The sequence below is a fragment of the Lithobates pipiens genome, unplaced genomic scaffold (genome assembly GCF_037356315.1).
Source record: "Lithobates pipiens isolate NorthernLeopardFrog02 unplaced genomic scaffold, aLitPip1_a1.2 Scaffold_28, whole genome shotgun sequence".
Lineage (NCBI taxonomy): Eukaryota > Metazoa > Chordata > Amphibia > Anura > Ranidae > Lithobates > Lithobates pipiens.
This window is the reverse complement of record NW_027507789.1, coordinates 181,870,550-181,883,763: the sequence shown is the minus strand read 5'-3', so window position 1 is coordinate 181,883,763 and position 13,214 is coordinate 181,870,550. Positions and strand designations below refer to the sequence as shown.

The 13,214-nt window shown below is 43.3% G+C and overlaps 1 protein-coding gene across 1 annotated transcript in view; it reads left to right on the top strand.

Annotated features, from left to right (window-relative positions):
* The window catches only part of LOC143935892 (homeobox protein DLX-6-like), a 29,761-nt gene extending 17,354 nt beyond the window's left edge, over positions 1 to 12,407 (top strand). The window contains exons 2-3 of the mRNA XM_077460064.1: positions 4,386 to 4,579; positions 9,104 to 12,407. Coding sequence (XP_077316190.1) covers positions 4,386 to 4,579; positions 9,104 to 9,346 — 437 coding nt within the window. The 3' untranslated portion in view covers positions 9,347 to 12,407. The remainder of the gene's footprint in view (positions 1 to 4,385; positions 4,580 to 9,103) is intronic.
* The last annotated feature ends 807 nt before the right edge of the window (positions 12,408 to 13,214 follow it).

Genomic DNA, 13,214 nt, shown 5'->3' with positions numbered 1-13,214 from the left:
GCTAACACCCTACCCCCTGCCATCCTCATCACACCTGGCAACCTTGCTAACACCCTACCCCCTGCCATCCTCATTATCACACCTGACAACCTTGATAACACCCTACCCCCTGCCATCCTCATCATCACACCTGGCAACCTTGATAACACCCTACCCCCTGCCATCCTCATCATCCCACCTGGCAACCTTGCTAACACCCTACCCCCTGCCATCCTCATCATCACACCTGACAACCTTGATAACACCCTACCCCCTGCCATCCTCATCATCACACCTGGCAACCTTGATAACACCCTACCCCCTGCCATCCTCATCATCACACCTGGCAACCTTGCTAACACCCTACCCCCTGCCATCCTCATCATCACACCTGACAACCTTGATAACACCCTACCCCCTGCCATCCTCATCATCACACCTGACAACCTTGATAACACCCTACCCCCTGCCATCCTCATCATCACACCTGGCAACCTTGCTAACACCCTACCCCCTGCCATTCTCATCATCACATCTGGAAACCTTGCTAACACCCTACCCCCTGCCATCCTCATCATCACACCTGACAACCTTGCTAACACCCTACCCCCTGTCATCCTCATCATCACACCTGACAACCTTGATAACACCCTACCCCCTGCCATCCTCATCATCACACCTGACAACCTTGATAACACCCTACCCCCTGTCATCCTTATCATCACACCTGACAACCTTGATAACACCCTACCCCCTGTCATCCTCATCATCACACCTGACAACCTTGATAACACCCTACCCCCTGTCATCCTCATCATCACACCTGACAACCTTGATAACACCCTACCCCCTGCCATCCTCATCATCACACCTCACAACCTTGATAACACCCTACCCCCTGCCATCCTCTTCTTCGTGTTCATCATACCTGGCACCCCACTGCAACCTTGATAACACCCTACCCCCTGTCATCCTCTTCTTTGTGTTCATCACACCTGGCACCCCACTGCAACCTTGATAACACCCTACCCCCTGTCATCCTCTTCTTCATGTTCATCACACTTGGCACCCCACTGCAACCTTGATAACACCCTACCCCCTGTCATCCTCATCATCACACCAGGCAACCTTGCTAACACTCCACCCCTGCCCCGTTCAACCTCATCACACCTGGCACCCCACTGCAACCTTTCTAATACACTGCCCCCTGTCACCCTCATCTTCATCACACTTGGTTCCCACTGCCACCTTGCTAACACCCTACCCCCAGTCATCCTCATCCTCCCTATAACTCACTGCCGGCTTCCAAACACCAGCATTGACGAAGCAGCTTATTACAATGTTGAGAGGACATGGGTCTCTTCCCAACACATGTGTGGTGTTTGGTAACGTGGTCTGTGGATGGGGGCTTATTGAAATATTGAACACTATATTAACAATAAAGTTGCCACCCCAAGTGAATAATTAAAGTGTTACTAAACCTAGAACCGTAAAATCAGTCTGTACAGTAAAACCTTGGACTGCGCGCATTATTAGTTCCAGAAACATGCCTGTAATCCAAAGCACTTGTATATCAAAGCAAATCTCCCCATAAGAAATAAAGGAAACTCAAATGATTCATTCCGCAACCATTTATTTATAAATTCTTCAGTTTATAGTCCACATAAAAAGATTATAGCAATGTGATAGGTTGTGGAACCATAAAATGTCCATCTACAAATGGAAGCCTCCACAAGGGGATTAGAAGCAAAATCCAGCAGGAGCTACAGAGTATAAAAGAGAAGAGAGGCGCCTCCTTCAATAAATTTAACCATGTTGCTACACTTATGCCGCGTTCACACGACTGGTCTTCCCGACGGACTTTCTGCAGAGGTCCGACGGACTTTCTGAATGAACAGACTTGGCCACACACAACCGGACTAAGTCAGTTCGAAAGTCCGTTAGTTTTGAACATGATGACGTAAACAGGACTAAACAAGGAAGTTCAATAGCCAGTAGCCAATAGCTGCCCTTGTGTTGTATTTGGTCCGTCGGATCAGCATACAGACGAACGGTTTTCCAGATTTTTAGTCCGCCGGACTTGAGTCCGTTGGATAGATTTGAAACATATGCTATTTCTAGGTCCGTCTGACTTTTGGGGAAAAAAAGTCCGCTGGAGCCCACACATGATCAAATTGTCGGACAGATTCCGGTCCGCCGGACCAAGTCTGCCGGAAAGTCGATCGTCTGTACGCGGCATTAGAGACACCTCTCTTCTCTTTTATACTCAGTTGTGACATGACGCTACTTGTATATCAAGACATCGCTTGTATATCAAGTCAAAATGTATTTTAAAATGTTGCTTGTCTTGCAAAACGCTGTCAATCCAAGTTACTCTCAAACCAAGGCTTTACTGTATATGCAGTAAAGCATGCTTGTTATACCCCTTACTGCAGAACCTAAGGGGTTAATCCTCCGCATTGTGTAAAAAGGCTGTTTGATCCGGTCTTCTGATCACTTCCTTCCACAGACAAAAAATACCCTAATATTTACAGAGTCTATAGAGTCAGGCTGCACAGGTAGGGTGAATGTTATCAGCACAGGGCCAATCAGCACTGTCCAGACAGAGGGTCAGGTGTCTTGAAGCCTGATAGGACAATCGTGGGAGAAATGAAGACTACTCCTACATGCTATTAGCACACACTGATACAAGTCACAAAATTGCTCTTACTGCTATATACAGCTGATGAAAAAAGTATTTATCAGTTTATATTTACTAAAATGTTTGCATTTCCATGTTCTATATGAGACCAGATATAGTGAATGCAGGCTCCTGGGTTTATTATTATTATTATTCAGGATTTATATAGCGCCAACAGTTTGCGCGGAGCTTTACAATATGAGGGCAGACAGTACACTTACAATACAAATCAATACAGGAGGGATCAGAGGGCCCTGCTCGTTAGAGCTTACAATCTAGAAGGGAGGGTCAAGTTGAAACAAAAGGTAATAACTATGGGGGATGAGCTGATAGAGAAAATTAAAATACAGTTGTTAGGTGTGGGTAGGATAGGCTTCTCTCAAGAGAAGGGTTTTCAGGGATCGTCTAAAAGCTAATAAAGTAGGAGGGCATTCCATAGGATTGGAGAGGCTTTGGAAAAATCCTGGAGGCGAGTATGGGAGGAGGTGTTGAGGGAGCTAGAGAGCAGGAGGTCTTGAGAGGAACGAAGAGAACGAGTAGGTTGGTATTTAGAGACTAGTGATGTAGCTGAGGGCTTTGTACGTAGTTGTTAGTATTTTGAACTTAATTCTTTGGCTGAGCGGAAGCCTTTTAGTAACACTTTAAACTGCCTTTGGGTTCTGCAAAGTCAGCAAGTGGCCATATTGTCCACACAGATTGGTTCTAAGGAGGATTGTCATTGTATATAACATTTAAAACAAAACAAGAGCAGTGTCATGTTTCACATGCCTTGTGATATGTATTTTTAAATGTCTTATGTATTATTCTGTCCCTGGTCCCTCCCCTTCCTGTATCTCAGCTTATTCTGTATAGTTAGCCCCACCCTTCTCCCAGTAATGCATTTCTGCACACATGTGGACATTATGATCTTTTGACCTATCCGATGTTCATTGTTGTAAGATCCTCTCAGTTTATGGATTAAACTTCACAAGATCAACAAGGTGTCATCTGGATGGAGTCACTGTCTGTTTATCCAAATAAGATTGGGGTTATCGACATCTCAACACAACTTTTGCAGGCCATACACGGTCGAATTTCGAACGAATTTTCTTTTTAAAATCAGAAAATTCGTTTTTTTTGTGATCCGATGATGCCACCATTGATTTTCGAAATTCGGCCGACCAAGCCTTCAATTTTACCTCATGTTGTTACAGAAAATAATTTTCTTGGCCGGGAATCTTCTTTTCTCTCCGTAAATTTTCTTTTATCTCCGTAAATTTTCTTTTCTTATTACATTTCTCACACTATTCTCCCATCATTGATTAGAAAATCGTTTGTTTTTCTAAAAATTTCCAACATGTCCAATTCCTCAAATTTTATTTCCGCACGAAAATCGGCTGTTGCTGCAGCCCACTAATGGTGCGAAATTCATACGAAAATTCTTGGATACGATTTTCGAAAGAAAATTCATTCGAAATTCGAACCGTGTATGGCCGGCATAACTGTAAGTTACAGAGATCACACTTTCAGTGCTTAGATTGGAGAGACAGAACAAGCCAGCAAAATTGTACCATCTTGCACATGCAACAATTTATAGTTGTGGAAAAGTCCTTTCCGTCCCATGTAGACATTAACAACTTTTTATTCCATCTCATATGCATCAACAAATTCATAATTCTTTAAATATAGAGTATCCATTTTTTTATTCGTTTGATCATAATTCAGCATACGTACCCTTATTTTCCAGAGCTGGAGAAATCCACGGTGATAGAAAATGGAGAAATCCGAATCAATGGAAAAGGAAAGAAAGTCAGGAAACCTCGAACAATATACTCCAGTTTACAGCTGCAGGCCCTCAACCACAGGTTCCAGCAAACGCAGTATTTAGCCCTTCCGGAAAGGGCAGAGCTTGCCGCACAACTTGGCCTTACTCAGACTCAGGTGAGAACCAAGGGGCTAGGGGTAGATGTCCCATATTATGGATCTTTAATGGCAATCATTTTTTACCTAGCTGAGGAATTGATTACAACTAAGGACAGACCACAAGATCCAAGGAGAGATGTGTGCTTGTCCATTAGTGGGTGTGTCGAGCACCGGGACCCACCAAAATGTGGCCTGTTCACAGGTAGATCTTCCAGCAAGCTGAAAAGTCATTTGTGTGGTGGTTTTGTTTTTTGAGATTTTGTACTTTTATAAAATTTTCTAGATTACATTTTTCAATTTTTTTTTAACTAACAAACTTGTGTAACTACGCAGTATCTTAGCACCACAAACCAAAAATGCTATTTAATCATTTTTGACATTCAAAGTAAGTCCAAACTGAAAAAAAAAAATTCCGGAGTTGAACTTCAGCGTATATCCAAAACATAATTTTTTTTACATTTTGGAAGTACAGTAGAACCTTGGTTAACGAGTAACGCGGTTAATGAGCGTTTTGAAAAATGAGCAACTTTTTTTTTAAATCCTGACTCAGTTTGCGAGTGTTGTCTCGCGAAACGAGCAGAATTCGAGCTAATGTGGTGTGCAGTACCACATTTGGCCAGGGGTGCAGGGCACGAGTGACACTCGGAACGGTTCGGAGCAGTTCGGAAATACTCTGAATTACTTTCTGAGGGTTTCCAAGTTCAGCCGGGCTATCCCCAAGTATTTTTCCCGAGGCTCCCCCCACTTCTGGCCACATGGGGTATTGCATGCAATAGAAGTCAGTGCGGAAAACAAATTATCTTCGTTTCCATTGACTTCTATGGGGAAACTCGCTTTGATATGCGAGTGCTTTGGATTACAAGCATTCTCCTGGAACGGATTATGCTCGAAATCCAAGGTTCCACTGTAGCAGAGTGGTTAAACCTTTATAACTATTTTTTATTTTTGCCATCTGTAACTCATTGGGGAGATTTCCCTCTGCATCCTATCCTGTAGACACACAAAAAGTGAGGGAAATAAGTCCCAATACAACACGTCCCCTCATGTGCTGGGCACCACTAAAAATGTTTAATTCTCAGTACTTTCTGTCTTGGTGTCAACCATCATCGGGACTAGGGGTGAGGTTGGGTCCGGTTCAGCCAAATCTGGAAGGAAGTGTGATTCTGCGTACACACGATCGGACATTCCGACAACAAAATCCATGGTATTTTTTCAGACGGATGTTGGCTCAAACTTGTCTTGCATACACACGGTCACACAATGTTGTTGGAAATTCCGAACGTCAAGAAAGCGGTGACGTACGACGAGCCGAGAAACTTGAAGTTCAGTAGCCAGTGAGGCTCTTCTGCTTGATTCCGAGCATCCGTAGAACTTTGTGGGTCAGAATTGTGTACACACACTCGGAATTTCCGACGACGGATTTTGTTGTTGGAAAATTTGAAATCCAGATCTCAAATTTTGTGTGTGTCGGAAATTCCGATGGAAAATGTCCGATGGAGCTTACACACAGTCAGAATTTCCAACAAAAAGTACCCATCGAACATTTTCGTCGGAAAATCCGCCCATGTGTACGCGGCATTAGGCCAATCAGCTTCAGCCAAGACATTACCTGCTTGTACACAAAGGGGACCAAATCTAAGTTGGACCCAAGCTCATCTCTAATTGGGACAAAAAGGCTAAATGTCCCCTGTGGGGACTGCATTAAAAACCTTTCAGCACTCCATCAAAAACAAATAATTGTTTTTGGTTTCCATTCACTTTAAAGTGGAAGGAAAAAAAAAAATCTTTGCAGCGTTTATGTACAATTCAGGGATTTTAGTTCTACATTGTATGTGAGGAGTCCTACATTCTATAGGTCTGCGTCTGCAGCAACTTAGAGAGGAGGCTTCAGGGAACTGTTCACACAGATGGAGGGAGCCTGCCAGAGCGAAGAATTGGGTATTGCATCTTATTAGTCTGGCCCTAGATTTAACCACTTAAGGCTGGGTTCACCCCATTGCGGGTTCCCCACATTCAATTCGCAATAGCGGAAGATTTTGACCGGCTCTCTGTGGAGCCGATGTCTTGTCGAATACTGTCCCCCATCGAATAGTGTCCACTCTATATTGCGCTTGCGCAGTACGGAGGACACAGGAGACACCGAAAGTCTCCGAAGATGAATGGCGCCTGCGCACTTAATAGTACCTTCTGCCCTATGTCCCGGTTCAAGCCCCACCATCCAAGTGGACATAGAGTTAGAATAAAAATATCTGTCACCTTTGTCCTCCTTACTGCGCAAGCGCTGCGCCTGCACAGTATAGGGTGGACACTATCCGATGGGGTTTGTGAACACCGGTTCACATTTTTACGCAGCGGGTCCGTGCGTCTTTTGGTGTCGTTTCAGGTCCAAATTCAGCCCAGAATTTGGGCTGCATTTGAACCTGAAACGGTGAACCAGGACGCGCCAGACCCCTGCTGTGAGCCGCATGCAGCTCATGTGTGAACCCAGCCTAAAAGGATAGTTCATCTTTACAGAAAAAACTGCCTGTGCAGATAAGGAGCATCTGTAGATAAAAACAAAAAAACTATAGGTGTAGGCCATTTACTAGTTGCGCTAAGCAAGGGCACCCCCCCTCCCCTATCTCTGCATCAGAAAAATCTACATGCAGGGTGCCAGGCGATTTTTTTTATTTTTAAGCATGTGATTCAAACCAGAGGCTACCGTCTTCCTGATTCTCCTCCCGGCTGACCAGAAAGCGGATCCTGAGACCCGTCACCCGATTGGCCAATAGGAGAAGCGATATTGGCTGCCTAGGAGGGGGAAGAGGGAGGAGACGCATGGCAGAAGCCGATGTGATTCCAAGAAGTAGATGCAGGAGAAGCTGCTGCTCGGAGGAAGTGGTGCCCATGACCTAGATCCAGGGGGGTGTGGGTGTATTGTTTGCCCCCCCCCAAAAAAATATACTACCAGTCGAGACTGCCATTTACATACCTTATGAAGCCTGACTGGAATACTCCCAGGACGTTGCTAAGTGAGGCCTAGTCATCACTGCTCACCTCCACCATCACAGGAGTGAGCTCTTTCTCTGATTCAACCCCCCTTCTCTCTCTCTCCCCTCCCCCCCGATGCTGTAGCACTGAGCTCAGCATTTGAGAGCTCACTCCTGTGATGGTGGAGGTGAGCAGTGATGACTAGGCCTCACTTAGCAACGTCCTGGGAGTACTTAACCACTTCAGCCCCCGGAAGGATTTACCCCCTTCCTGACCAGGCCATTTTTCCTGACCAGGCCATTTTTTTGTAAATAATAATCATTATTTTTTACTTTTTGCTATAATAAATATCCCCGATTTAAAAAAAAACGAAAAAAAAGTTTTCCTCAGTTTAGGCCAATATGTATATATATTGATTGGTTTGCGCAAAAGTTATAGCGTCTACAAAATAGAGGATAGATTTAAACCATTTTTAATTATTATTATTTTTTTTTTTTACTAGTAATGCTGGCAATTAGTGATTTTTATTGGGACTGCAACATTACGGTGGACAGATCGGACACTTTTGACACTTTTTTTGGGACCATTGTCATTTATACAGTCATTTATCAGAGATAAAAGTAGCCACTGATTACTGTATAAATGTCTCTGGCAGGGAAGGGGTTAACACTAGGGGATGATCAAGCAGAAAGAAAATTTCCTACTGAAAGTTAAAGAGGAGGTAAACCCTGATGGGTTTTACTTCCTCTCTGTTTCCTTGCAAAGGTAAAGCATAATGGGCTACTATGCATCGCTGTGAATGGCCGGAGCCGCAATGAAGTCACTCCGCAGGAGCCGCTGCTAACGGCATGATCGCCATTAGCAACAGCACGCTCAGTGCTCCTGCGCGCCACAGCGGTGCCCATCTTTTGCAAATATCTCCTAAACCATATAGGTTTAGGAGATATTTCTTGGACCTACAGGTAAGCCTTAATCTATGCTTACCTATAGGTCAAAGTGGTTTGTAAGGGTTTACATCCACTTTAATGCATCTAGCTGCAACCATAACCCTGATATAATTCTACTGTAAAAACATGACGCAAATACCCAGTTAGGCGGTTGGCAAGTTTTTTAGCTATGGCAAGGGGGACACTGAAAGGTTTGTGTGTGTGTGTGTGTGTTTTTTTTTTTTTTTGCCAAGTTTGGCTTTAAAGTGGTTGTAAACCCTTACAACCAATTTTGACCTACAGGTAAGGCTAGATTAAGGCTTACCTGTAGGTCCAAGATGCATAGTAGTCCATTATGCTTTACCTTTGCAGGGAATGAAAGAGGAAGTAAACTCATCAGGGTTTACTTCCTCTTTAAGGATTGGTTGGAAAGCTTTGTATTTGGAAGTCTACACATTATAGCATTTTCTATTTTTTGGAAGCCCCAGAATCCACCAATGTAAGAGATCATACCCCTGGGTCAACTGGCTAGACCATGTCGGGAGTCCTGAAAAAGTGATTTGTGGCTAATGATAATCTTTGCATGTTACTCTGTAATATTTTATCCAATGTAAAATAAAATAAACCTTCTATTCTTTAATAATAGGTGAAAATCTGGTTTCAGAACAAGAGATCCAAGTACAAAAAAGTCGTCAAGCATGGTCCTAGTGCCCAAGATGGAGATCAGTCTCAGAATTCCTCATCGGTTTCTCCGTGCTCCCCTAATGCTCCTCCAATGTGGGACTTTCCTACGGCTGGAAGAACTGCCCCCATGCCCCCTGATTACTTGAACAATTACAACTCTTGGTACCAGAACCCAGATGCTCTGTCCAGACCTCCGATGTTATAATGAGAAGAACTGTCATAGTGTTGACCACCTTAGTTACCACAAGGATATACGAGCTAATATGGGATCTCTGTACCAGGGTCACGGATTACAGAAGCGATTCCAATTCAAGCCCTGCCTTCCATCTAGTAATGACTGATGACCCTCTACTATCTATACGTATCAATCACTAGTAGGTGATCTGAATGGACTTCATACAGTTCTCCATACTTCGGAAGAGACAAATGGCTCTAACAATACCATAACCATTCTAAAGCACAAATGTAGTCAGGTTACAAATATACACCCTTCAGCTCATTGAGTTCCTCAGAATAGCTGAGGGCTGTGTAAAATCTGAGCCCTTATCTGAGATCAGCTGTAATGGAGGAGACTTTATAACTGAGTTCAGCATGCGGTGCGGCTTTGTGAATTAGAAGCAAGCTTTAATTCTCTACCAGGCTTAGGAGGACTAGGGACTTAAAATTACGGAAATTCATTAAGTGGGTCAACAATGGGCATAGTCAGCAGAGGAGCATCATTTTGCCTACCTCCTTCTCCCATTTGTTTACTGCCTATTCAATGTATTTAGTTAAAAGTAGAAGCCTTCATGATACCCTGCTGGGAAACGGTGCACATCCCATTCCTTTCTACCCAAGTGGAGTAGCATTCTGCAAGTCTCTGTGCCATGAGAGAACAATGTGGGGTGTCATGAAACACTCCTACTCTTCACCCCCAGTGGAGGGAGTCCCAGCATCTGCCTGGCACACAATCTCATACAAATAGAACCCTAAATCCCAGAAGGCCCTGGTGTAGCTATACAATGGAGGATGACCTGGGTTCAGAGGAAGTGGGTTGAATGATGCTGGTCATCAGACTGGGGACATCTAGCTGCAGAAAAAAAGTACTGCAGGAGAATATTGAGATTGAAGTTGAATTATGCAGTAAAAGCTGGTTTTGTTTATCTTTTTGATTGAATTTTCATCTTGCTCTGTGTGTTTGTATTTTTGTTTGTTTTTTTCTTTTTTCTTTGGTGTTTTTTTATTTTTTGTTGCCTGCTTTAAACTGCCAGTGCAGCCGGAGGGCATTAGCTGAACCACCAATATGTTAAATATAAATATACAGTATGTACAGCAATAAATAAATAAATGCATTGATCAAATAGTGCATAGATATTAAAGCTCTGCTCCAGCCATAGAGAAGGAAAAGGGAAGGGTTAGCGTCACTGGCAGGTATTTTTTTTTTTTTGGGGGGGCGCTTTTGTCAGGACAGAAAATGCCATGTTTTTATATCTATGCTTTTCTGTCCTGGTGGCGATAGCTCTCCCATCTATTGCATGGGTGTCACAGGGACAGGAAGTAGGGAAAAATCTTCCCAATAGGGTCACAGACAGACAGAACAACCTGGCAACTCTGAAAGTAGGATTTAATGGGTCAGGTCCATCCTATAACCTGTTAATAACCCCTTTATGCTGCTATAGGATTTTTTTTTCTTTTTTTTAGTACTATGACATGCTTCCAATAACCAATCCATTTCAGCATAGTTGACCTCAGGTAAAGCTGAACTCCAGGCAGATATAACTAAAAACAAATGTATGCTGCTCTGCAATCATTTGTCCTTAAATGGATTAAAAAATAATAATACAAGAAGTGTAAGTACCTGAATCTGACCTGGTAGCAGCCTCTTGTGGTGCCTGTACAGCAGAGCTTAAACTAGGAGAGAGTAAAGGAGCAAGAGCAGTCTTTTCTCTAGTGCCAACAAGGTGCATGCTGATAGGAGGAGAGAGCAGAGTGACAAACTAACTTATCGGCCTGCTGCTTCTCTTATCCTTTGTGCTGTTATAGATCTCTGGACAGGTAGGAATACAGACCCTTTGAAATGGGAATTTAGCTGCTTGCGTACAGCTTTTGAGAAACCTAATTCTAACATTGCCCAGCAATCTATCCTCCTCAATGTGCATGTTGGCTTATGATCTCCCCTTCTTTCTGTCTACCTGTCAGGGCCGACTGACCAAAAACAATAGATCCTCTGTGTTACTGTGATCTAATCTCAGCAGTTTAGGTCAGTGTTGTGTTTCAAGTGCCCCTTAATGCATTGCCATACTTCTTTAGACCCAGTCTGTCAAGACAGTATGATCACCTGCCGACTTGGCACCACCCACAGGCAGCTTAACGAAATGAAAAGCGCGAAATGAAAAGCACGAATCAACACTCATCAAACTTCTACTGACATGAAATTAGCAGAAGGAGCCCAAAGGGTGGCGCTAAAGAGCTGAAAAACCACGTAGTACTTCACTATGTTCGTGTTTGTTGACCGACAATTCCTTGCTGTTTGTATGCAAGACAAAATCCAGGCACACGCCTTCGGGCAAAAATCAGAGGTTTTTGTCTGCGGAAAATCCGATCGGGTGTACGAGGCTTTAGTAGTACTAACACTGACTGAGCTAAGACTGAACTAAATCTCAACAGGAGGACAGAGGGAGATACCAAATCACATAAGCAAACAAGTTGTAATGGCTCAAAACAACCACTAGATGTCGGCATACTACAGAACAATTACCTGCAATTCAATATAATTACATAAAAGTGGGGCAGGACAGTCGGGGTAATCTGTGTGAGTACAAGGAAGAATCTGCAAATCTGTGTGTGTAATATAGTAATGGAAAAGCACGCATGCAAAAAATGTGAAAGCTACAACAAAAGAAAAAATACACTAGCTCAAAGTGTGCTCCGTGAAAATGCAGCATACTTTCCCTTTAAAAGAAATGAGAAGCTAATAAAACAATGATGTATAATAAAATGAATTGAAATGTATGAAAGACCAAATAATAACTTTGCACTATGTAAGCAAAAATTGTCCCTTCACCTGTATAGATATTGAACTTTTAGGGCATGCAGCCTGTTCTGTGAGCCGCCATGTTGGGCTAAAGATGGCTTGAATATGGCTTTTTACAGTTTTCTATGATTTGGATTGCTGCAAGGAAGTTGTTAATCACTAAACTGCCTTTGTTTTAAATATCTTCTGTTTTGAAAAAGATTTTATAGAATTATCCCGTCATTTTATTAAATACTGTTTTATGTTGCTTTTATACTTCTTTTTTGCTGAGACTTTTTTTTTTTATTGGCATGGCAGAATTTATACCAGGCCTGTGACCTGGGTGGGCAGGAGAGCTCAGACCTTTGAATAAAATAATTTCAGTCTCTGGTGCCGTAAACCAGCCATAGATGAAGTGATCCCTCCATCAACACAGTAAGTGCTCCCTCCCGTGGAGCTATTGTGTTCTCCCAGCAGGGGGGTGTGTTGAGCAGACACCACTGTGAGAACAAAGTGATTACTGCAATAATTGCATGTAAAATTCGACAGGCTGGTTGTACCCAAGTTGATCTACATTCAGCATGCCCATACACGGTTCGAATATGATGATCAGCTGAGATTTGATTCGTCTATGGTTGGCTTTAATGCTTCCCTTTACTCTCCTACAATGCAGTGTTGTTTGACTCGCCAACCATTAGCCTCAATCTTGGTCAAGTGGTGTATGGGGCGTGCATAGCAGCATCTAATATTGACCAATAGGCATAGTTATAGAGGATCTTAGCCGGGCAGTAAAGGGAACTGGAGCAGCAGGCAGTAGAGCGGGGTTGTTATTTTTGGATGTGAGACTTTAAACATTTGACATTGATGACCAGGCCATTTTTTGCGATCCGACACTGCGTTACTCTAAGGCCGCGTACACACGCGGGGACTGTTCGCCCAACTTTGTCCGCTGAACAGTGTTTCGGCGGACAGTCCGCCCGTGTGTGGGCTTTCAGCGGACAGTTTCAGCGAACAGTCTGCTGAACAAAGTTTTTCGGAAATTCCGAAAAACTGTCCGCTGAAACTTGGTTTCAGCGAACAG